This window comes from Meleagris gallopavo, chromosome Z (genome assembly GCF_000146605.3).
Source record: "Meleagris gallopavo isolate NT-WF06-2002-E0010 breed Aviagen turkey brand Nicholas breeding stock chromosome Z, Turkey_5.1, whole genome shotgun sequence".
Lineage (NCBI taxonomy): Eukaryota > Metazoa > Chordata > Aves > Galliformes > Phasianidae > Meleagris > Meleagris gallopavo.
The window spans coordinates 6,223,199-6,244,814 of NC_015041.2; the positions used below are offsets into that span (position 1 = coordinate 6,223,199).

Sequence of the window (21,616 nt, forward strand, 5' to 3'; positions counted from 1 at the left end):
CTGGATTTTTTTATTGTTGTTTTAATGCACCAGAGAGACTTCCACTGAGAAGGGATAAGTTACACATCTTTTAAGCTGATCCCACCATGAGCTGCATAGATGAAAAGGCTCATCAGTGTGACAGCTTTTCTACTTCCATTCTATGTTCACTGTTCAGGATTTCTGCAGCCAGCATCTCTGGCTTTGATATGCTTTGCTGGCTTCTAGCACTTACTGCAGCCCACCTTTAATGGAGATTGCTGACAGAGACCACAGGAGTTGCCTGACATCTGCCCTCTACCACCCCTACATAAGAAAATCCTCTTGTACTCTTTTGCCCTCTTAAGCTGATGTGCATCTTGTGCCCAGAGTAGCTGCTCTACTAATGAAATATGAACTCTAATGAGGAAACAGATATGGTACCTACATCTAATCCCATGCCACAGTAATACAGCAGTAATCCTTTTGGTATTGTGACGTGAATGGCTGTTAAAGCCAGTAAATGCCAGTTTTGAAATTCTGTGTGACAGTGATGATGAACAGTGCAGAGCCATGTATTGTGTCTCTGTAGTGTCCAGCCCTTGTACCACAGTCATATTCCTGACATATGTACCATATTTGCTAATGCATCTCCCAGAAAAGTTTGCCTTATCACCCAGCCTGGAGATAGACTGATACTGCTGAGTGTTGTACTTTTGGTCCAGTGGTGCTACAGATCTGCAAGTCTACTGCTTGCCCATTTCCTCATTCAGACGTATGTTGCAGAATTGATGCAGGAGCACAGTGCTGTATTCCCGTGCTTCTCTTACATCAAAGTGGAGAATCAAGTTTTCTTGACATTTGGATCTTGACATGTGGATGCTGCCACAGAAGTTGTCTGACTCCTCTCATAAGGTTGTAGTTAAAGTCTAACCCATCAGATATAATGCATGTGGCTCCGTCACACCTGCATAGTGCAAAATATCTAGTCTGTTCCAGTGAGGCTATGTTCAGTGAGGAAAACTCTCCAGACTAGTTCTTTATTTGATTGTCTTTGCTCTTCTCTATAGACATTCAAGGCCAGGTTGAATGGGGCCTTTGGCAGCCTGATTTATTGGTTGGCAAGCCTGCCCATTGTCCACTGCAGGCGGCTGGAACTAGTTGATCTTCAAGGTCCCCTCCAACCTGATTCTCTGTGCTCTGACAAACTGAATAATAGTTAAGGTGGCAGATTAGCAAATGGAAACAAATCTGAGCCCCTGATTCATTGTAAAAACACATACAGTGTAATATCTGCAATTTTTTAGCAGAGTATTCCAGATCAAAACTTCTTTGTTTCTGCAACAGTGCAGGTATTCCCTTATTTTCACTTGACTGATTTTTATTCCAGCCATCTTGAATCTTACATTTGTTTTGCAATTAACTTATAGGTGACTGGAGTTTTGCATCTCCAGAATGTGATTTTGGGGGGCAGATTTTTACTCAGAAAGATTGAATAATTTCTTCAGTTCATAATCAGGTCTAGCCCTTCTCAGGTCTGCCCAGTGTCTCAGAGACCATGTTTGTCTGGTTAAGCAGAACAGATTTATTTTAAGCTACTCTCTCATTTATTCACCTGCAAGGTGAGAAAAGCATGCACTTCAACAATGCCATTGCACATACCCTTACCCACTTGGTTACTCTTCAGCTGTTAATGCATGTGCCCACCCAGGATTTGCTGTCAGCATGGCCATCACAATGTGGAACTTTCAATGACTGTTTGTCCTTTCTCATTTCCACGCTCCAGGACAGGTTGATTGTGAATATCAATTAAGAGTTTGTAGATTAAACCACCAGCAAGACTTCCCAGTGTTGGAGCTACGAGTGGCACCCACCACCAGTAATTTCCAGCCCTAAAATGAAATACAGAAGAGACATCCAGTGAGCCGCACAGGAACTGGTGCCCCGCTGCTGTGAGGTGAACTGAGTGCTAGGCTAGGGCTGAGCTTTGTGAGCAGAGGTGTCTGGTGCCTTTTCACGCACTCAATTGCCCAGATGGCTTAGGTAAATTCTGGATGCATCAGTCTATTAGCTGGAAGGAAAGTAACTTTTGCTATTGGCCTGGGAAGCTGGCTCAGCATGGTCTTCACGAAAATGAGCAGCTGAGACAGGACAGAGACTCTGCTAATCCCTTCACCATGGAAAAAGCTGTGGTGTGAAACCATCTTAGTAGATTCTGGAAAGTAGAGTAGATACATCTAAATTTAGGAAAGCGATTCAGCAATCCAGCTGCAAGTACTTGCTTTCTGGTGAGCCAAATCACAGTCTCCAGTCACTGCAATAACAGCTCTCTAGCTAAGAGGTGGATTGTTCCTGGTTTCTAAACTGGACATCCAAATGTCAAGGTGAATCCTACACTGGAGAACTGCATATCCCAGATTTTGTGAACAGAATGCACGGGGCTTCTTTAGGCACAATATTTGCTTTCTTTAAAGGAGTACACAGGCTCCATGACCATGTTGTCTTGGGCTTTTCTCATTCCCAGAGAGCTGTACAGTGTGAAACCTGGTCACTCACCTGAAGACATCCACTCCCCAGCCAGCAATTGCTGTGAAGATTCTCGGTGGCAGGTCCCGGGAGGGGTTTATGGCGTAGCCTGTATTCATTCCCATCCCCATGCCGATGCCCAGAACCAGGATACCCGTGAGCAGAGCCTGTGTGCCTTTCAGGGCTTCATTATTTTTCTCATCATGGATGACCAAAATGCCCAAGAACAACATCACCGTGGCCATAAACTGCAGGAGCAGAAAAGGGAAAACAAGTGAGGGGAGAGAGCAGCAAAGGCGGGAGGATCCCTCTCAGCAAAGAGAGACTTCCCAGACTGTCTGAGCAGATGGGATGATAAGTCACAAGGAGACCTAATGTTATTCCTTCCTCATAAGTGACTCTGAAAAAGAGACAAGTCATTTCCCAATGAAAATGTGTCCACGTCAACAACAAAAATATTCTAGAACTGACACAAGCTTCTCAGAACTGTCAGCACCCTCCATCTTTCAAGTTAGGGGCATAGGTTATTTGAAGTACTTCTTGTTCAACAGACACAGAGCCATAACAAACAAATAACAAGACAAATCTCATCATTCCTGGCAAGACTGATGGATTATATAGCTTGCTGCATCCACCCTGTTAAGAGTGAAGTTAGATAAGGATTCTTATCTGGGAAACAGAATATCCTGTCTGTGACAACACACTGTAGGCAATCATAGATCTGCAGTGCCTAAGACATCAGTGACAATTGTTTGTATAGAGATGATGCCTCCTGTCTCTATCTGCTTCAGAAAATGCCCCTGGAGGACCTTGGACTGCTTGCAGAGATACTACTAGAGCAGGAACCCTGTAATTCTTGGTAGCATGTTTTCATTATCACTTGGTTTCTCATGCAGCAAGGCAAACGCACAATCACAGGAGACAGAGTAGTCGGATGGTTATATGCAGGATCTCCAGCTCTCACCATCCTCCTGACTGTCCAGGCACAGCATCTTCAGCTCAGAAACAAAAGAAGCCTGTTGATCTCTTGACCCTGACAGTTTTCCCCCCCTGACCCTATCATTCTGTTCTCTTGCTCAGTCCTCAAGAAGCTTTGGACGCTACCAGTCAGGTGTCTGCCTGGATGGTGGGCTGCTTGTAGCTTAGGTGGTGACTGTTTCTGCACATGTAGAGCTGAGTCCCTTGCCCAGACTGCACTAGGGCCTACTATGACCCAACCTTTCCCAACACACCACAGCCGTCCCTACTAACCTCTGTGAAAAAGCTCCCAGATAAGGACATATAGGGAGAAGGGTAAGTGGAGAAGATCGATGCAGTGCCAGTTGGTCCAGTCACCGTAAAATTCCCCTTGGTGTAGTCACACAGTGCGTCTAGGAGAGATGAGAATTACAGGAGTAAGAACAGTGGCCAGTACAGAGGTCATGGCACATGGCATGTTCACAAGTCCACCCACTGCAGTCAGCAAAGACACAAAGAGAGGCAATGAGACATAGATAGGATGGAATCAACACGCCCCTTGAAGGGCACAATCTCAGTGATATCTGTCACCACAGACTTTAGCCTGCAGCTGCTTCTTTATGCAGTCCAACTCCCTCTCCCTGCTCAGAGATCTGGGTGCACTGAGTGGCCTCCACTCCCCCACTTCTCAGAAAATGAGGCATGCTGGAGCTTACCAGTGTTGGGTCCTCTGCTCATAAACATGAGTTGCTGTCCTATTTTCCAAAGACCAGAGCTCTAGCTGTAGCTGATTCTGGGTAACACAGCTAACAGAAGCCTTTGCAGGCCTTTTGCTGACAAAATGCATGTCTTTAATTTTTTCTAAATATTTATACTTTTTACAAAAATATCAGTCTTCAGACAAGCTTTGGCAGCGGGAATGCCCCCATGGAAAAGGAGAGGTGTTCTCCGGAATACCCTTCCAGAGATACCTGGGCCCTGCCCTGGTCTTGAGCCATAAAGGTCTGATCCATGATCCAAGAGGTCATGACATCACACTGGGTGCTATGACAAGAAACATTTTTGATGAACTGTGAGTTGAGACTGAAAAAATACCCACAGTAACCCCTGTGATGCAGACATAACCATACCATAGTAGAGTCCAAAGACAGTGGCTGCTCCCAGAAAGGAGCCCAGGAACTGGCCAAGCAGATAAGCTGGAAGCTTTCTCCAGGGGAGGTTTCCAAAAATGCAATGTGTGAGTGTGATGGCAGCATTCAGATGAGCTCCTGCAAAACCACAAGGGAGAGATGCATTGGCCCTATGGCATCTAATTTGGAGCATGCCCCATAGTCGACATCCCAGAGCAGAGACTCACACCTTGCCCCAGAACAGCAAGCACCAAGATTACCAGGGCAGGGTGCCCCTCCTATATCGATGCAAAACTGACTCTTTTGGCAGCTGAGTGATGCAGGGAGGGAGTCCTTAGAGTCCGTTCTTTTGGAGTTAGACATCCTTTACACAGCTCTCTGGAGAGCACAGGTTGCCTTCAGAGAGTCAGACATCTCACCTGTCAAAGGCAGCTTTCTTGGTCCTCTCCTGTAGGAACGTCCCTTTGTTCAACTTAAAGAGATCCCAAACCTTAGACTCATCACCCCCAGGCTACAGGTAGGTGATCTGTACTGTATCTCAAATCATGAAAAAAAGCCTTCTGAAAACACCTGAAAATGTCTGATCCTGACAGAGCAGATCTCTCCAGCCGATGTGGAGCTGTGGGCCAATAATACATTTGGCAGCAAGGTAATGAGGCAGTGGGGAAACAAACTGCAGAATTGATCACATTTGCAAAGGTTGTCAGCAGGGACTTAGCTCTCGAAATCATTGCAGCAAGGAGTGAATAGAATGATCAGTTTTGTGGGCCATAGTTACAGCCATGGGTCTGAAGCAGACACTGTCCTTCCATTGTAGGGGACTGGACTGCATTTCCTTATGATTTCCAACATTAGCTTTCTCCTCCTGTGAATTTGGAAAGGGATAAGATCCAGACCAACGCCATGTCATCAAAATGCAGGATGGAGTGAGGTAAAGTGTACGTATCAACTGCTGCTATCCCACATCTGCAACTGAAATGGGGGGAGATCTTTTTTTCTTCAAACTTCTCTGGTCCTCTCTGTGAATGACCAGCCACTTCAGGGGTCACAAGAAGCATCTTGTGATACAAATGAAGCCAAATCACAATGTCAAGGAGCCCTTACTGGCCCTGGAGCTACCCTGCTGCTGGCTGATCTGAAACTTTTTCTCCTTTCTCAGCCCACTTCTCCCAGTGTGTCTCCACAGCTTCTTATGGGGACTTAAAGGTGACTCTCTGCACAGAAAAAAGATTTCTTTCAAAGCTGTCCCTAGTCTTAGACACCTCTGTGTCCTTGGACACCTCTCTGATCCAGCAGTTCAAGAACAAAGACTTACTTGCCTTTATTTTCTGCCCACTGGAGCCCTTAATCACTTAACTTGGTGCAAATGAATGCAGAAATTGCACAAGTCAAAGGTAATGCTCTGTCATGTGAGAGATATCACCCTATGGCCCTGAAACACCACTTCCTGCAACACCACCCCCTGAGTTTGCGGGGGGGTGCCTGGTGTGGGCGATAAGGAGAAAATTTTCATACTATTCCTTGTTGCAACATCGACAATAAGCTTTCACTTGCAATAAATGATTTACTTCCCCATGGGTCATGTTGGCAGCATGCTTCCAGATCTCCTTATCTCTTGGGCCACGTTCTGATGGCATAACCCAAGTGCCTAACATGGGCACTGCTGAAACGTGACTCCGCTGACTGCAAAGGAAGTGATGGCTGCATCTCTGCCATTCTCCTGCCCCACTTGTCTCTGCCCATCCCCACCCGTGAGCAAGAAGTCCCAAGAATACCCAATATACGTCCTGCCCTGCTTTGGCAGAGCCCTGAAAGAACAATGGGCCCTAATTCCTCTCATGAACGATGTGGGAACAACTTTCTCTGCAGTGCCCCTTCTCTTCACCCCCAGAACCCTGGGTGCTTGGCTGCCCAAGCACTGTTTAGTCTTCATACTGGGCAGCCCTGTAACCCTGGCTCTGACAGCCAAGTTTTGCAGAACAGCTGCAGGAGCCTCACCTGGACCGTCAACCCATCTCACTAAGCCCGTAATGTGCGTTTGGAGTCAGCAGATTGTCAGTACACAAGGACTGCCCTGTCCCCTGCTGCTCTTGACTTGGCTGTGCATTGTGACCCCCTCAGTGCCACCTCCCCACCAAGGACTTGGCTGTGATCACTGGATCACGAGGCTGACCCCATGACAGCTACGGTTCATCACACCTGTTCCGCTCTTCTTCTCTGGGGCTGAAGGATTGAATTTTTTGCAGGAGAGACCAGAGCCCCATCATGCTGTGCCATCAACCACTGCTCTGCAACCACGCCTGCTCCCCCTGGCACATGGGGCCTTTAGAGACGTAGAGATTATGCTCAAGTGTCTTACCAGAGATGCCTCCAGCTGCATGGATCCCCATGGTGACCCCAATGCCAAATCCCAAATTGATGCTCAGATACTGCCCAAATTCTCCTTTTCCTAATACCACTTGTGCCACAGAGGATAAGCCCAAGACCTAGTGCATAGGAAATAAAGAGGGGAAGAGGTGTTAAAGTAATGTTATTGCCATAGTGGATTGAGTGTCCTTGTAGCTTTTTCTGCAATACCAATTATCCTTCAAAAATGGGAAGAGCTTAAGGTGCCCGTGGTCAGGAGATCAAGTGAAAATGATCCCTTCTCTCCAAAAACTGAGCAGGAGCTTGAGTACCCATTAATGCTGCATGTTCCATCACACCAAAGCAGATGCTCTGGTCTTCATTTGGTATTAGGGCCCAGATATAATGTCCATGGTGCATGCATAGTGGCACACTGGGCTTGCAGCACGAGGGATATGAGCCTGGGGACCTTCACCACAGCCACCCCAAGACATGGCCCCTGCCATATGGAAGGAGGGTCAGCAAGTTCTTGTCATCTTTCCTTTCCTGGTGTGCAGTTTATTGACCAAAAAGAGTAGTTTAGGCAACACAGAGCTGTTTGCCAAACTCAACTCTAATTTTGGTAACCTGTTTCAACCAAAAACTAGGAAATGAATTCCGGTTGAAGTTTTTGACACAAATACTGTTCAGTTTGAAAACATCCAGTTCCAATATTTTTGTAGTGACTAAAAGGAAACTGGAAAAGAAATTAAAAAGAAATGCAAACACTCTCCAGCAGGAAAGGACATATTTAAGAAATTGCTCTGGCCTTAGAATAAATTCTGTTTCACTCATTCATTGTGGTCTTGAGGTTGGAAAAATCAATTTTTGCACAGTTCTAATACTCAGATCTGGAGAAGGACAAAGCTTCTCTTGAGGCCTCTGCATCTCCAACCTCTCAGGACTTGGAAAGCATGCCCTGTACTATCTAACTTCTGCTCTGTCCTGTCCTGCTTTGATTTGAATCTTTACTGACTGCTGTGCATGGATTCAAATTTTATCTCATGTGTCTGCTCTCCCTTTCAGACATCTCCCAAATCCGCTGCCCCCCAGAAACTCTGCTCTTATCTTTCTTGTATACACAGACCACACTGTGTTCTGCATGAAGCTGCAGCCTCAGCATGGGAGCTTCTCTCAGTCTGCCTCAGCAAAACCCCAAAAAGCAGCATCCTTGATGTCCCTCAGCAACTGCAAAATCATTACAAAAACTCTGCCGACTCATTTCTGAGTTTTTCCAAAGCCAGATTCAGAAGCCAAATGCACAAATCTCTGGTTTGGCAGGATAGTATGCAGTCAAGGAGGGCAGGGCAGGAGCCTGGCTTTTAGAGCTCAACAACACTATCTTAGGAAAAAAATAAACAAATAAAAGTTAGCACAGGACAGAGAATCTATTTTTCAGCACAGATCCAAACTTTGGTCACCTGTTCTCATAGACACAAAGTAGTAGTTTCTTCTGGCTCTCCATTCTTCATGCCATTTACTACTGATGCGTTGGTCCTTGCTTTAGGAAAATCACTTGTTCATTAAAAGAGTCCTTGTCTGTATACCATCCTCCCAATAAAACCCTGCCAGGAATCCAAGGGATGCAACCAGCACATTTCCACCAAGGGCCCTGGAGTTGCTGAAGGGTCAGATGCTGGATGCTGCATTCAGATGCTGGATGCTGCTTGTCACCAATCCTTGATAGAGACAGTGTGCAGCATCCCTCCTCCTGCTCTGTTCCCTTATGGGGCTCAGTGAGGAAAGAGCTAGCATGGGCTGAAAGCTCCAAAATCTCCCTTGGACTGTCTTAGTCTCCTCCCTACACTGAATGCCCTGGCAGGGCCCCTCAGAGTTCTTCTTTATGACCAGGGGTGTCCAGCCATCAAAAAAAGAAAGGGAGTGGAAAAGCAAATGGTTTGTTCAGCTCAGCTGGGCAGTCACAGGAGTCTGTATTCTAACTTCCAATGTGTGCAAAACTACCTGTGTGGCAGGAGCGAACTTCAAGGGGCAGAACATGCAGTAAGATATGATGAGAAGAAAGCATCCTTTGCACACACAGTTGTTGCCAATGGAAACAAGGAATGACATCTGTGATGACAGGTGTGTCTGAGGGCCCCCATGCTTACACTAATCTTATCTCTCTTCTATACAAATGTCCTAAAGCATGAGTTATTTGGATTATCCACCATCCTCCATCTGGCCTTTCACACTAGAAGTGTTAGAGATGAAGCACAGGTGTGGTAAATCGGCACCAGGCCTTCGCAGAGAGGAGATCTTGTTCTGCTGTGTTGCTCCAGTGCACAAAGGTTCTAAACTTTGTGAGCACGTCACTGCTAACAGAGATCAATTCTGACTGCAAAACCTCACCCCTGCCTTCCTCACCCTCTTCCCCTCAGCACCTCCAAGCAGCCCAAAAGCTCAAAACCACTTCACTTTTTCTGTGTGCAACAAATGCCTCAAGCAAGAAGGGAGTTTCTGTATAATTTGAGATAAGCACCATTCATTTGCCAGCATGTAACAACTATAAGCAGAATCCTGGCTGCAGGCCATCTGTTGCAGGCACCTGCCCAGACCACCCCATCCTTTCCAGCATGGTTTGAAGAAAAGCATCAGCATCATCTGCAGCACCAGCTCACTCATGCTACACAAACACACACATCTGGGCACACCTCTTCCTTACCATCAGCACGTACATCCCCAGTGCTTCAGCCAGCAGCTCCCTGATGGAGCTGCTACGGATTGTCAGCATCTTCTGAATCTTCTCCAGCATTTTACTCTCCGGATCCAGCCTGCAGCTGTACAGAAGATCCTGTTGTGACAGCACACTTCGTTGCACTGGGCTGTTACCCTTTGAAACTTGGCACCCTCCCTTCACCCCCAGACACCTTCATTCATTTGGTTAAAGATGAACAAGCCAATAAAGTAGCTGCAAGCTTCAAAGCTTTCACACACAGACACCATCCTTTTAAAACTAGATGGTGAGCATGCAGTGTTTCTGCCAGCAGAGTGCTGCAATCTCTTGAGTCTCTGCCCATCTCCCAAGCAATGGAACTGTAGACTGGTGTGCTCCTAAGGCCACTCTCTTTCTTCATAGCCTTACAATCATAGAATCATAGAATCACCAGGGTTGGAAAAGACCTCCAAGGTCATACAGTCCAACCATCTGCCTACCATAAATATTTCCCCACTGCACCATGTCCCTTAGTACAACATCTAAATGTTTCTTGAACACCTCCAGGCACAGTGCTGGACATGAACTGTGGTGGTGCTTTACACTATAACCCCCTAGCCGATGGTTTGGTGCCATTTTCCCTAACAGGATGGATTAGGTCCATTTACTGGTGCTTGGCAGGGTGGCTTGGTGCGCCCAGACTGCGGTGCTGATGTTCTGCCTGGTGCTGATGTGCAGCTCTCCCTGTGTTCGGGCAAAGCACAACACCTTGGGTATTGCACCAGGTTGAACATTTGCTCTCCCTGTGCATACCCTGTGCTGTGCCTAACTTCTGGTTGGTTTTCTCCACTTTTCTCTTAACCTGTGGTTTCTCAGTGTTTTTCTGTAGGGGATGCTCTGGAAGAGCCACCAGCAGCTGCCATGATGGGGACATAGTACTCGGCCCACACTGTCCTCCCCTCTGCGATAACACACTGCAAAAGTTTGTGATCTATTCTCTCACTTGTAGGACTGAGCATCTGTAAGAAAGAACCTGGGAAGCTGCTTCTCCTCTCACCTCTGCAGGTGATTGGCTTGCAGCAGGGAAGGGTCCTATGTACTGCAGTAAGCCCTGGAGATTTTAACATCATTTCTCAGATGGAAGAGGGTCAAGTCAGACCATACCCACAGCCAGACCTGCAACTTCACTTCTGACCCCTGGATTGTCCTCCAAGCAGACTCCTTCCCCTTACAGCAAGACAGCTGCTACATCTCTGAAAAGTTTTTCTCTTTTATTCATGTCTTAACTATAGACATCTATATATTCTAATTCATGCTGAAAAATGAGGAAATGTTTTCTGGCAATGCTGGTCTCCCATGGACTCTTGGACTTGGACTCTTATTGGAGAAAAAAACAAAGTTTGGTGTAGTGATAGTATTTACAGCACAGTCACTGAAATTGCCAGCAAACTCACCAGAATTCCAGCTTGCTTCTGGAGTGGCATCACAGCCACAGTGGCACTGGATGTGCCTCTCACACTGCCTGCCCTCTTACACGATTTGTTCCACAAGATGGCATTGAGGCATTAATTTTTCACCTAGAAGCATTCAGACAGACTCCTCTGTCAGATGCTGAATATGCGAGAATCTTTTAGTTTTGTTTTGTTCTGTTTGAATACATTTGCATACATCAAATGATGTATGTCTGCTAATGAAATGAAAATAATGAAACCTTTCTGTGAGTCCTATAGGGTAGAGTATCATCACACAAAACCAACATGCGTGAAACTGGACCTGTCAGCCTCCACTTTACCACTACCAGAGAACAGCTCCAAATGGCAGTCCATCCCCACCTACAAAAAGCATCTGAGGCCAACTCTGTGAGTCAGACCAGCAGCTGGCATCCCTTGGTGTCTGTAGTAGGGACCCTGCAGAGGTGCATAGCACCAGGAGAGACGGGTTGCCCCAGCTATCTGCACCCAGCTGAGGTGACTTGGTGAGTCAGCCAGGGGCTGGGAGCAGAGCTGCAATCACCCAGCCTGGCTTGTTCATGCTTGCCTGGCTTCACTCACTTGCGGGGCTGGCAATGAGGTCGTGGTCATCAAAAAGTCCCCTACCAGTATGAACACCACCTCTTCCCTTTCATGACCTGACTTGTCTCCATTTCAGATGTAAGGGCTTTTTGTCCCTACTTCTGGTGGAAGCCTTTTACCAAACCCTGACACCAAGAAGGTGAGGGTTTCTTCTAACTTCCAGCCAAATTCTCAAAATCATGTTCCAACCATGTTCACGCAGCAGCATCAGCCCAACACAGTTATGAGTTAACTCTTCTTACAAAGTACCATCCTATAAAGTTTTCCTGTAAGTTTTATCAGAACAGAATGCTCCCTCTCAGCTCCATTCTGCTCCTGATGCTTACCTTGACTTACTCACCTGTTCAAACTTCACTCGACGTTGACTCTATGAAGATGTACAAAGTTTTCCATCACACAGTAAGCTATCACCTGCTAACGTAAATACATTTTCTTCCCTAGGGAAGGTCCTCTTCCAGCACTAGTAGTATAGGTCTCAGTTGGGAGAGGAAGGTCTCAGCAGAGCATTTTGGTACAGCCAAGGCCCACCTTTAGTACTGGTGTTGACACAAATCATGCTGAAGAGCCAGGCTAACCATTCCCCTGGTTTGGACAAGTCCCCCTGGACTCCAGAGCTGTCACAATTCCACAAGGAGAAACTCCTCTCGCTTGGTTTGACAGTGCACATTTCCTCTGCACTCAGGAGCTCATTTATCTCTTAATTGTACTAATCAGCAGCTGGAACACTGCCAGTCCATTAGCCCTGCTGGTGGAGTATTAACTTCTCCCCAGAGAATGAGAAGAGCCTGGCAGATAGCACAACAGAGGAGCTCCTCACAGTGGATGAGAACAGCTGACTACTCCACCAGACCAAGGCTAACCCTGGGACCAAGAACTTCTCCAGGCACCTTTAGGAATCAAGGCAGGATCCCAATGGGAATGCACTGCTGGGTCATTTTTCCATGACTGCATCCAGGCTGCATGCACACTGCATCAAAGAAAGGCCAAAAGTTGAATCAGGTTCCTGACCTCAGGAAAGCTGAACTAGGTATGGCCAGGTCTCAGAGAGACTTGTACAACACTGGTACTACCTGAGCTGCGACAGCTACTTCTTGACATACCCTGAAGCACCGTCACTCTATGGTCTACCACCTAATGTTTAGGGCTCATCTCCTCCTCTGCAGATGGCAGACACTGAGACACCTGGTATTGATCTCTCAGCAGATGGCTTTACTCTCCAAATAATAGCAGTGTTCCTATCTCCAGTCTCCATGGCCTTCCATGTAGCATCCACCTCCCATGTCATTGCCCTTTGCCCCACAGCTGGCTGAAGGTGCAACACCCGCATGTGCCATCAGCACACCCATGCCTTCTGCACCAGCTGCACCAACGAATGCCATCATCTCAGAAAGGTCCTAAAGGGACTTTTCCAACCAGTTCCCGATGAGGCACAGCCCACTTCCAGCTGCTCTCCCATTCACTGCTTTCCCCACTGCAGTTTGTGACTCCCACTCAAGGTGCAATCATTGCCCAATAGGTCAATGACACATGACCTATTTTCATTCTCTTCATGGGCCCCTTTGTGTAAAACAAGAACAGGTCTTACCATGCCAGTCAGGGCTGAGAACTGAAGACAGAGGGATGTGGCTGTATGTGAGTGGGAACTTGCTCCAGTATGCAGCCCTTCTCCTCACTCTTCGAGAGAATGGTGCCAGGGGAAGCAGAGCCTCCCTGCCCCAGACTGCTAAAGCTCACTCATCCAGACATAATCTGCAGGATGGCTGTGTCAGCAGAAGAGGAATTATTCGATTCCCACTGATCTTCAAGGAGTGAGTATGGCTGTCTGGGAAGGGGTAGCGTGGAGCTGCTCACCCACTTGTTTGGCAACAAAGCAAAGGTCACCAGGGTTCTGTCCCCCGCCCTGCTTAACCCTCTGCTATGGTGGGCCACCATCCCCTTCTGTTCTTTGTCTGGCTTTTCAGGCAGAGCTAAGTCATTTTTACATGCTGTAGAGCATGGTGATTTGTGCGACCACACAGGTTTCCTCCTGGACAAAGCCTTTGACACCTCATGTTTTAACAGAGGACATCTGTACCAGTGGTATCGTGATACCATCAGAGATGACCATGGGAGACTTAGGTAGGACTTCAGCCAAGGTCATGCCAGATCATCTCCTGCTGTCATCCCCAGTCACTGCTCATGCCTTACACACACCTGTGGGCACTGTATCCCCCCAGCCTGTTCAGAGCCAGGTTCCCATCATGTCCCTATGTGTGCCATCAGCCCCTGCTCACCCTGGTCCCACTGCAGTGTTTTCCCCAGCCCCATGGGTAGAGCTGTGAGCTTTCAGGATTCAAACACTCCTGCTGAGCTTTCAGCTCAGTTCTGTTTTCAATCTGAAGATAAGACAAGCAGGAAAACCATGAGGTTCACAGGTCATCATCATGCTGGAGATAAGTGGAACCTGGCTTTTTCCTGTGAACACCCATGCTCTGAAAGACAGAGATTAAAGGTGAAAAGATGCAGGCTGAGGGAAAGACTCACTGAACTGAATGAGGGTGAGAAGTAACTGGTGATGTCCATCAGAGCCCACACTGCGGCTCAGATTTTATGCGTTTAGGAGTAAGATCATGTTGACCTATGCCCAAAGAAACTGAACTCATTTTGCAGGACTCCTCACCTTCAAATGGAGATAACTTCTGGTTTCTTCTGCCAAAGGCTATATTTCATTTGGGGAGAAACGAGAGCTTCTGTAACTAATTTTCATGTATAAAATACACTGTAAAGTGCTGGAAGGTGGCTGGATGGCATGTAGGCAGAGTCTCCTGGGTTCTGGTATGCTCATTCTGAGGAATTTGCAGTTCAATTAGAAACTGAAGATTAGACTGCAAGAGAAGAAAAGGAACTAATTTGTTTTGAAATCAGACCTAAATGCAGCTTAGTCCTAACAGCCTCAGGCCCCTTGTTGCCAGCAGCAGAAAATGTTATCCTTTATCACACTCACCAGAATGTCAAACACCATCCAGTGCCAGCATGACTCACACCCGTAGTAAGCAATGCCTGTCACCAGGGATCTGTCTTTACTATCTCCATAGGGATGGAATGCCTGGGAAATGGGTGGCCAAGGTGGCTTTCTCACATCTGCCCCAGCCTGGATGGCTGCTGGCAGCACAGACGTGAAGGAATCCAAAATCCTGATAAGCTCTCACTATCGCAGTGAGGAGATGCCACAAATTCCTTGAAGACATGCACAAATCCACTTGGACTCTGCCCAGCTTCTCCCAGTACCCCAAGAACTCTACAGACACTGTAAAGCAGTGGAGGTCTGGCTCCATATTGGCCTAACCCCATCATCCTTATGCCTTTCCCTTGCCCCCTTGGCTGCTCTCATGCTCTTCTGGGAGACAGAAAAGTAGAGCCAGGTATGATTGATCCGCATGGTTTACCATCAGTCTACATGAAAAGCCATTTACTCAGAGAAAGCCACAGAAGCTGGAAGAATAAGTTATTTGTCCTGACTCACACAGTTTCCCAGCACAAGTCCTATACAGCAGCAAAACTGACAGTCCACAAACCAGTCCTCACTGAGCAAAGGCACTAACATGCAGTCTGCTCTTCAAAGCACAGGGACTGCACAGCAGACATGCATCACAGGTATTCCCTGCCCATGGCAAATACTAAAGATTGTCTTTTTTGTCCCTGTCTGTTTTTGCACACACAAGCACACATTCATATTAGATTTTTCCTACTGAAGAAGTAACTGTTGCATACTAACTTTGCAATTTTAACTTCACAGGAATCTTCCTGAGGTCAAAATATTGATTTATAAACTCATGAGAAAGGTAGAGGTTCTGTTCACCTCTCTTGGTGTGTATGTGTGAAGGCTGTCTGGTGCCATCTCAGGATGGGTTTGTGCAGATGTGATGGGCACCTGATCCCAACACAGCCTTCAGATCTGCCAAACCACAGTGTATCTGTGAGCCTATAAATATCAATTCTTACACTCTGAAAATTAGTGTATCAAACTGCAAGATGAGCCACAGCAGTGCCTGGCTGGAGCTTTCATCTCCAAGAGTAGCTGTTCCAATTCATACAGTCTACCAGAAAATGTAATGCTATGCTAACCTGGTTTTGCCTGCTACCCTGAGGCTATTGAACAAAAAGCTCAAACTGCTTTTTGTGCTCTGGGGTTTGCAGTCCATCTGTACAAGTCCTTATTACATGCCATGGATGAAAAAAAAAAAAAAGAAGAAGAAGAAGAAGAAGAAGAAGAAGAAAGATTGTTACACAAAGTCACAGAGGGAAAAATCCGTCAAGAGTTGTTAAACACAGATGCTCCTCTACTGGTCTCTAAGTTGTGAACTACTGGAGATTATAAAATAATTCCAGGAAAATACACTATTTTTTTAATTCACACACTCTCTTTCCATCATACGTAAGAACTACTTCATGAGTACAACCAGCCTGTATGACCACCGCCTGGCTGTCCATCACTCTGGTCACTGGAACAGAAGATCAACATCTTTTATTAGCATGCTGTTGAATCGCTGAGTTTACCTGAGGAGAAACCAGTCAACTTGAAAAATTCCCAGCTCAATGCAACAGGTCAGGCCAGCAGAGAAGCTCCCTCCAGTAATCACAGCACTTACTGTAATGCCTAAGGCAGTGCAACAATTCAATGGCATTTTAGATAAAGTGAAAGTTGGAGCTGTTGGAGAGGGTTCAGAGGAGGGCCACAAAGATGATCAGAGGGCTGGAGCACCTCCCCTACAAAGACAGACCAAGGGAGCTGGGCTTGTTCAGCCTGCAGAAAAGAATGCTGCAGGTGACCTCATTGCAGCCTCCCAGTATTTGAAAGAAGATTACAAAAAGGAGGGGAATCAACTTTTTACTTGGGTAGACAGTGATAGGACAAGGGGAAATGGTTTTAAGCTCAAGGAGGGAAGATTTAAGTTGGATATTATAGAGAAGTTCTTTACTACAAGACTGGTGAGATGCTGGAACAGACTACCCAGAGAGGTTGTGGAGGTGTTCAAGGCCAGGTTGGATGGGGCCCTAGGAAACATGGGGGCCTGCCTGTGTCAGGGGAGTTGGAACTTGACAATCCTTGGAGTCCCTTCTAACCCAAACCATTCTGTGATTCTATGATTCTATGAAAGTTTTAGAAGAGGGACAATTATTGCACTGTCCAGAATCTCCCCTTCCTGCCACAGAGCTGGAGGAGGTCACATTGCATGCATCATTTAAAAGCATCCGAAAAGCAAAAACAACTTGAAAACTCACCATGGGGAATAATCATGCCCTAGTTTAGGGTAGTAAATAACTGACTTGTTCTTGTTCCTCTCATATTTTATTGCCTCTGACATTTGTACAGTACTTCACAGGCAAAAGCAGCCTAACACAGCAGAGAGCAGGCACCATCTCCCCACCTGCACTTGGCCCTTCTGCATAGTCTCAGGATGAGAACAATCTCTGCTTATTGTCTTTCAGTCGTCCACCAACATCGACCTTAGAAGAAACAAAGGGAAAATCTTATGACTGGCAGTTTTGTGGGATAAAATATTTTTATTATAAATAGCCATAGGTGGTTTGGGAAAGATGCTTAAGCTCAAGATGATCTGTATGCAGCTGGGTTCTGAAAATATGTTTCTTCAAACATGCTTTTTATACTCCACTTAGTTATTTGTATTATACAACTATACCACATTCATTGGATCCTGAGTGGTTTGGAAATACCACTAAAATATCTATCACAAATGCTTTTTTCCCATCAGCAACAACGTGATAAAAGAACTGCTTCCCTGATCAGCAGAACGAGAAATGAACCAGCAGTGACAAAAACATGTTTTGTTCTAGGTTGTCAGCATCGAGGAAAAAATATGTTCATAATTTGAGTTTGTTGATTCAGACTTGCTAACAGGATAACTACCTCAATCAAGACAAAGAAACGGAGGTTAGTACGTCATAATCACCTTTAAGTTTTCATTAGGCCAACCCTAATCTGTACCCCAGGGTCAAAGTCTAAAGTATTCTGTCTTCACGTTGTATTAGGTAACTCATAAGGTATAATATAAACCAGATAGACATCTCTTTCTTAGAACGAAGATGTATCCTTTGGCTAAAGCCGTCCTGACACTTGGGGTTTTCTCCCTGCCAGCTGACAGCCCACAGCCTGGGACAAAACTCCACATCCCATAGATGTTTCCTCCATTGCCAGCTGGTGCGGTGACCTGGATGACCACCAGTCATTATCTTACACAACAAAGACATTGCTCCCACGCTCACTGAACCACCCAAACGTCTGTCTGTCTGAGAGCACTGCATCCCTCCCCAGGTGCTGTCAGCACTTTCCACAGCACTCAGTCTTCATCAGAGGTTTTCCTTTCAAGTGCTGACCTGTCCTGCCCAATCAGTCCTGCTCAGCTTTCAGCACCTGATACCATCATAAGCCAAGAGAAACGTAAGCAAAGGATAGAAACAGCGGATAGAGATCTAAAATAGGCAATTACACATACAGCAATGCTATGTTATGCACAAAGGTGCATGAAATATGTTCAGAAAAAAAAAAAATCTACGTAGATAGGAGAGTTGCTCAGAGCCCAGGATATTATCAGATCTGGAAAAAATGCCATGTGAATGCATCACTGGAGAATCAGTCAATGGCTATGTACAGAAAATACCATTAAGCTGGCTGTTGTACTCTCTCTGGCATACAGTATCATTTCACGGCTTCTGTAAATGATTGACCAATGTGACGTGGGCCTTGCATGATAGTTACCAGCCTCACTACCCTGTTCCAGTCCAGTCCCTCCTCATACCCTCCTCCTCTTTAATAAAATGATAAAAAATCTTTTCCAGATCATCACTGGAAAGCAAATGAAGGCACTCTGAAAAACATTTGCATACTCCTTCCTAAGTTGCTTTCTGGCCAACTTGCTGGCACTATTGTGGAGTAGCTGCCACTGCTGTGGCACAAGGAAGGACAATAAATGTGACAGATCCATCAAAACTGTGCCTGCCCCATTCCTTCAGGTTCTGGAGCAGAGCACTTCAGCTCCCAGTGTTTAGGAACTCAGCAAGTGCAGATGTGCAAATCAGGACAGCAGTCCTGTGGCCAAGACAGCAGGGAGAGGTCCTGGGTCCCAGAGGGCTTGTAAATCACATCTGGTGCCTTCAGCCCCTGCTGGAAGCCACTAGCCAGACCACAGAGATCCTACAGCACTGCTGTCATTCACTCCACACACAACAGCTCTGCACACAGGCCTTGGCTGCCCAATGCTGCAGGATGAGGCCCTGCTCTTTGGCCTGGTCTGTCCAACGGCAAGGATCTTCACAGCAGGACACCTGTGCCTTGTCACAGCAGCCTCCCAGCCCATGTCCATGTCCTGCTATGTCCACATCTGACACTGACTGGGAAACCAGGCCATGTCCAGAAGCAAAGGTAGGGGATTTGTATTTCACACATACAAATCAAATCGCTGCAAAGACCTCCTTGCCATCTGCTGAACCGGTCTGCTGGCACTGGGAAATGTTGTTCAGACAAGTTAGACTGGAAAGCACCTTGGTATTATTTGCACAGATTTTCTACATTTGTAGAAGAGAAGTCTGAGACACACACACACACACACAAAGGGCCCACAAAATAAAAACACACACCAAAAAAAACCCCACAAAAGTGAAGGAGCGATCATCACAAATCCTGTGACTGAGATACTTTAACCTTCCTTCTCTGTACTAGCATAAAGGCACCTGACAGAGAATTTGTGTCTGGACAGAGGATCTGCTCATTTCCTCCGTATCATCCTTTTTCAAACTGATTGTAACAAGCTCTTTGGAGCAGTGAGGAACTCTCCTAATTCTTCTGTGTAGGTCTGCTGCAGTCAGGCAGAGCCTAGACGTACTGCTATAATAACCATCTGTGATGACGTGAATTACACCAAGGAGGATGTGCAGAAAGATATTTGCATCCTTTACAAGTGAGTGAACATAAACAGCATGAGATGAGCTCTTGGTCTTAGCATATTGGAGGAGCCACAATGTACTCCAGGAAATGTGCTGTGGGTTTGGGCTCTGGGGAAGGTCCCTTACACAGATCTTCCTGATGGCACTTGCTATTCCCTCACAGTTTTACTGTGCAATCCCATGAAGTGATTACCACTAAGTGTAATCTCCAGGCTCCTTGACACTCCATCAGATTGCCATCCCAGATCTCACGAACTCAGATCATTCTGGAAAGCTTCTCTTGCCTATCAGTCGTGCTACAGTGCACTCACAAGCTGCTTTCAGGGACTTTGGTTTGCCAGTTTTATATTGTCACCAATGACTATATATCGCAGTGAACCATGATCTCCTTTGCTGCACAGATCAGAGAATCAGTGAGTAATTTTGAAGAAACTTGCACTCTTCAGAGTCTTGTGTACCATGAGAGTCTGAACCCAGCAGCTCCAAATCAGACTTTTGCTCTTCACAATTCAGAAACTGCTAGTAATATTTTATAGTAGTCCTTTGTAGAGCAGAGGATATGCTAGTGGAAAAAAGTGTCTTCCATTCTTCACTCAAACATAGCACTCCAAGACATCACTCCCAAAATAGCTCAACACTTACACAGGCATGGACAGGCTTGACCATGCTGGTCACTCCCTGAACTCTGGGCTGCCAAGAACAGCAGTATCTCCTGCTGCTGTTTTCCCATATGACAGAAAATCACCTTAATTCCTTGTTTCTAAGGATCCTGGCAGCAGGAGCCCAAACTATCTAAAGAGAGCATCTGTGGCAGGATGAAGGCTGTCCTTGGCAGTCTCTCCTCCGGTACCTTTGACCAATGATGAAATCTTTCCCTTTGTGTAAAAGGAAGAGTCTCTGTGGGGGCAGCCATGCTGCAAACTTACCCCAGAGCTAAAAAGCTATCATGAACCTTACCACTTTCTGCTGTACCTCCCTGAGCATAAAAGGGGAGCCCTGTGTGTGTATCTGCATGTGCATTTCTGTGAAAAAGCAAGAGAGAGACCGACTCAGTCCAATGAAGAGATTGTGGACAAAATAATTTCATTAAAAATATTTCACTCCCCTCAGCTGAATGAGAATTAAACAGCTGTTGTTTAAATGCATTCCTTGATAATACATAGATATTATGCTGATAAGCACCAAAATAGCAAAGGAGAGGAAGAAAAACAATGATACTAGCTACACAGAAGGCAAGTCAGAGCTTAACGTAACTTAAAAACATCCTGGTTTCCACCCTTTCATTTATGGGGGTATTTACAGTAATGTATATAGCAGTGAAGCATTTTAATAGCATTTTAGAGGCAGTAAAAGCTTTGGGAAGGTGACATTTATTTCTCCACCGTCCCTGGAGACTGGAGAGAGCCATATCGTATGTAAACTTCAAAACACGGCTTGCAAAAGAAATAAATCATACCTGTTTCAAGTCTCTGGTTTTCTTTCACCAGGGCACGGGGAAAAGACATGAGGAAAACACCATCCCATCCTTCCCACGTGCACCACGGCACCGGGCTCATCCCTTATTCCCAGCTCCAAGAGGTGGCAGCAGCGCTCCTGCCTTCAGGAACCTGTTGCAGCATGGGACCGGAGCTTCGTCCTGCCCTGGGAACGGGAGGACAGCAAGGGCACGCTGATCCCCTCGGACAGCACTCGCAGCGTAGCACAAGACACGGGAAGGTGTGTTAAACAGAACTTCTTTTGCATTTGCATCTGGCTTATTTTTCATGTCAGTGCAGGTGGGGAAAACACTTTCTGGGGTTGAAATGAGCCCTGCGTCTCTTCCCAAGGGGAAGTTTGCCAGCACTGCACATCACAAACACCTCTGAAAAAATACTAGCGGCACTGATTCTCTTCAGACATCTGTGAGACTGGAAGCTGAAGGCAAAGATACAAATGTGTCAAAGAATAAAGACAAATAGGAATTAAGGAATACAGTCAACGTTTCAAAAACCAAA

At 46.2% G+C, this 21,616-nt stretch overlaps 1 protein-coding gene and 1 long non-coding RNA gene across 7 annotated transcripts in view; one reads left to right on the forward strand and one right to left on the reverse strand.

Moving 5' to 3' along the window:
* Nucleotides 1-29: 29 nt before the first annotated feature.
* On the reverse strand, nucleotides 30-13,518 carry LOC100547762 (aquaporin-7-like). Of its 6 annotated transcripts, none has more exons than XM_019610309.2 (7): nucleotides 13,267-13,518; nucleotides 9,619-9,733; nucleotides 6,931-7,057; nucleotides 4,572-4,709; nucleotides 3,736-3,854; nucleotides 2,515-2,732; nucleotides 30-1,850 (listed from the first exon to the last, which is right to left on the reverse strand). In XM_019610309.2, the coding sequence occupies exons 2-7, from the start codon at nucleotides 9,706-9,708 to the stop codon at nucleotides 1,691-1,693; spliced, it is 852 nt and encodes a 283-aa protein (XP_019465854.1). In that variant the 5' UTR covers nucleotides 9,709-9,733; nucleotides 13,267-13,518; the 3' UTR covers nucleotides 30-1,690. The 6 variants fall into 6 exon arrangements, with proteins under 6 accessions (XP_019465854.1, XP_019465853.1, XP_010723494.1 ...); XM_019610308.2 differs by having other exon boundaries at nucleotides 9,619-9,747; XM_010725192.3 differs by lacking the exon at nucleotides 13,267-13,518 and adding an exon at nucleotides 12,022-12,349.
* A 116-nt stretch (nucleotides 13,519-13,634) lies between these two features.
* Nucleotides 13,635-21,616, forward strand: part of LOC109363863 — a 9,492-nt gene continuing 1,510 nt past the window's right edge. Inside the window, exons 1-4 of the long non-coding RNA XR_002109707.1 lie at nucleotides 13,635-13,799; nucleotides 17,517-17,613; nucleotides 19,530-19,636; nucleotides 21,110-21,338. This is a non-coding gene — a long non-coding RNA (uncharacterized LOC109363863). The remainder of the gene's footprint in view (nucleotides 13,800-17,516; nucleotides 17,614-19,529; nucleotides 19,637-21,109; nucleotides 21,339-21,616) is intronic.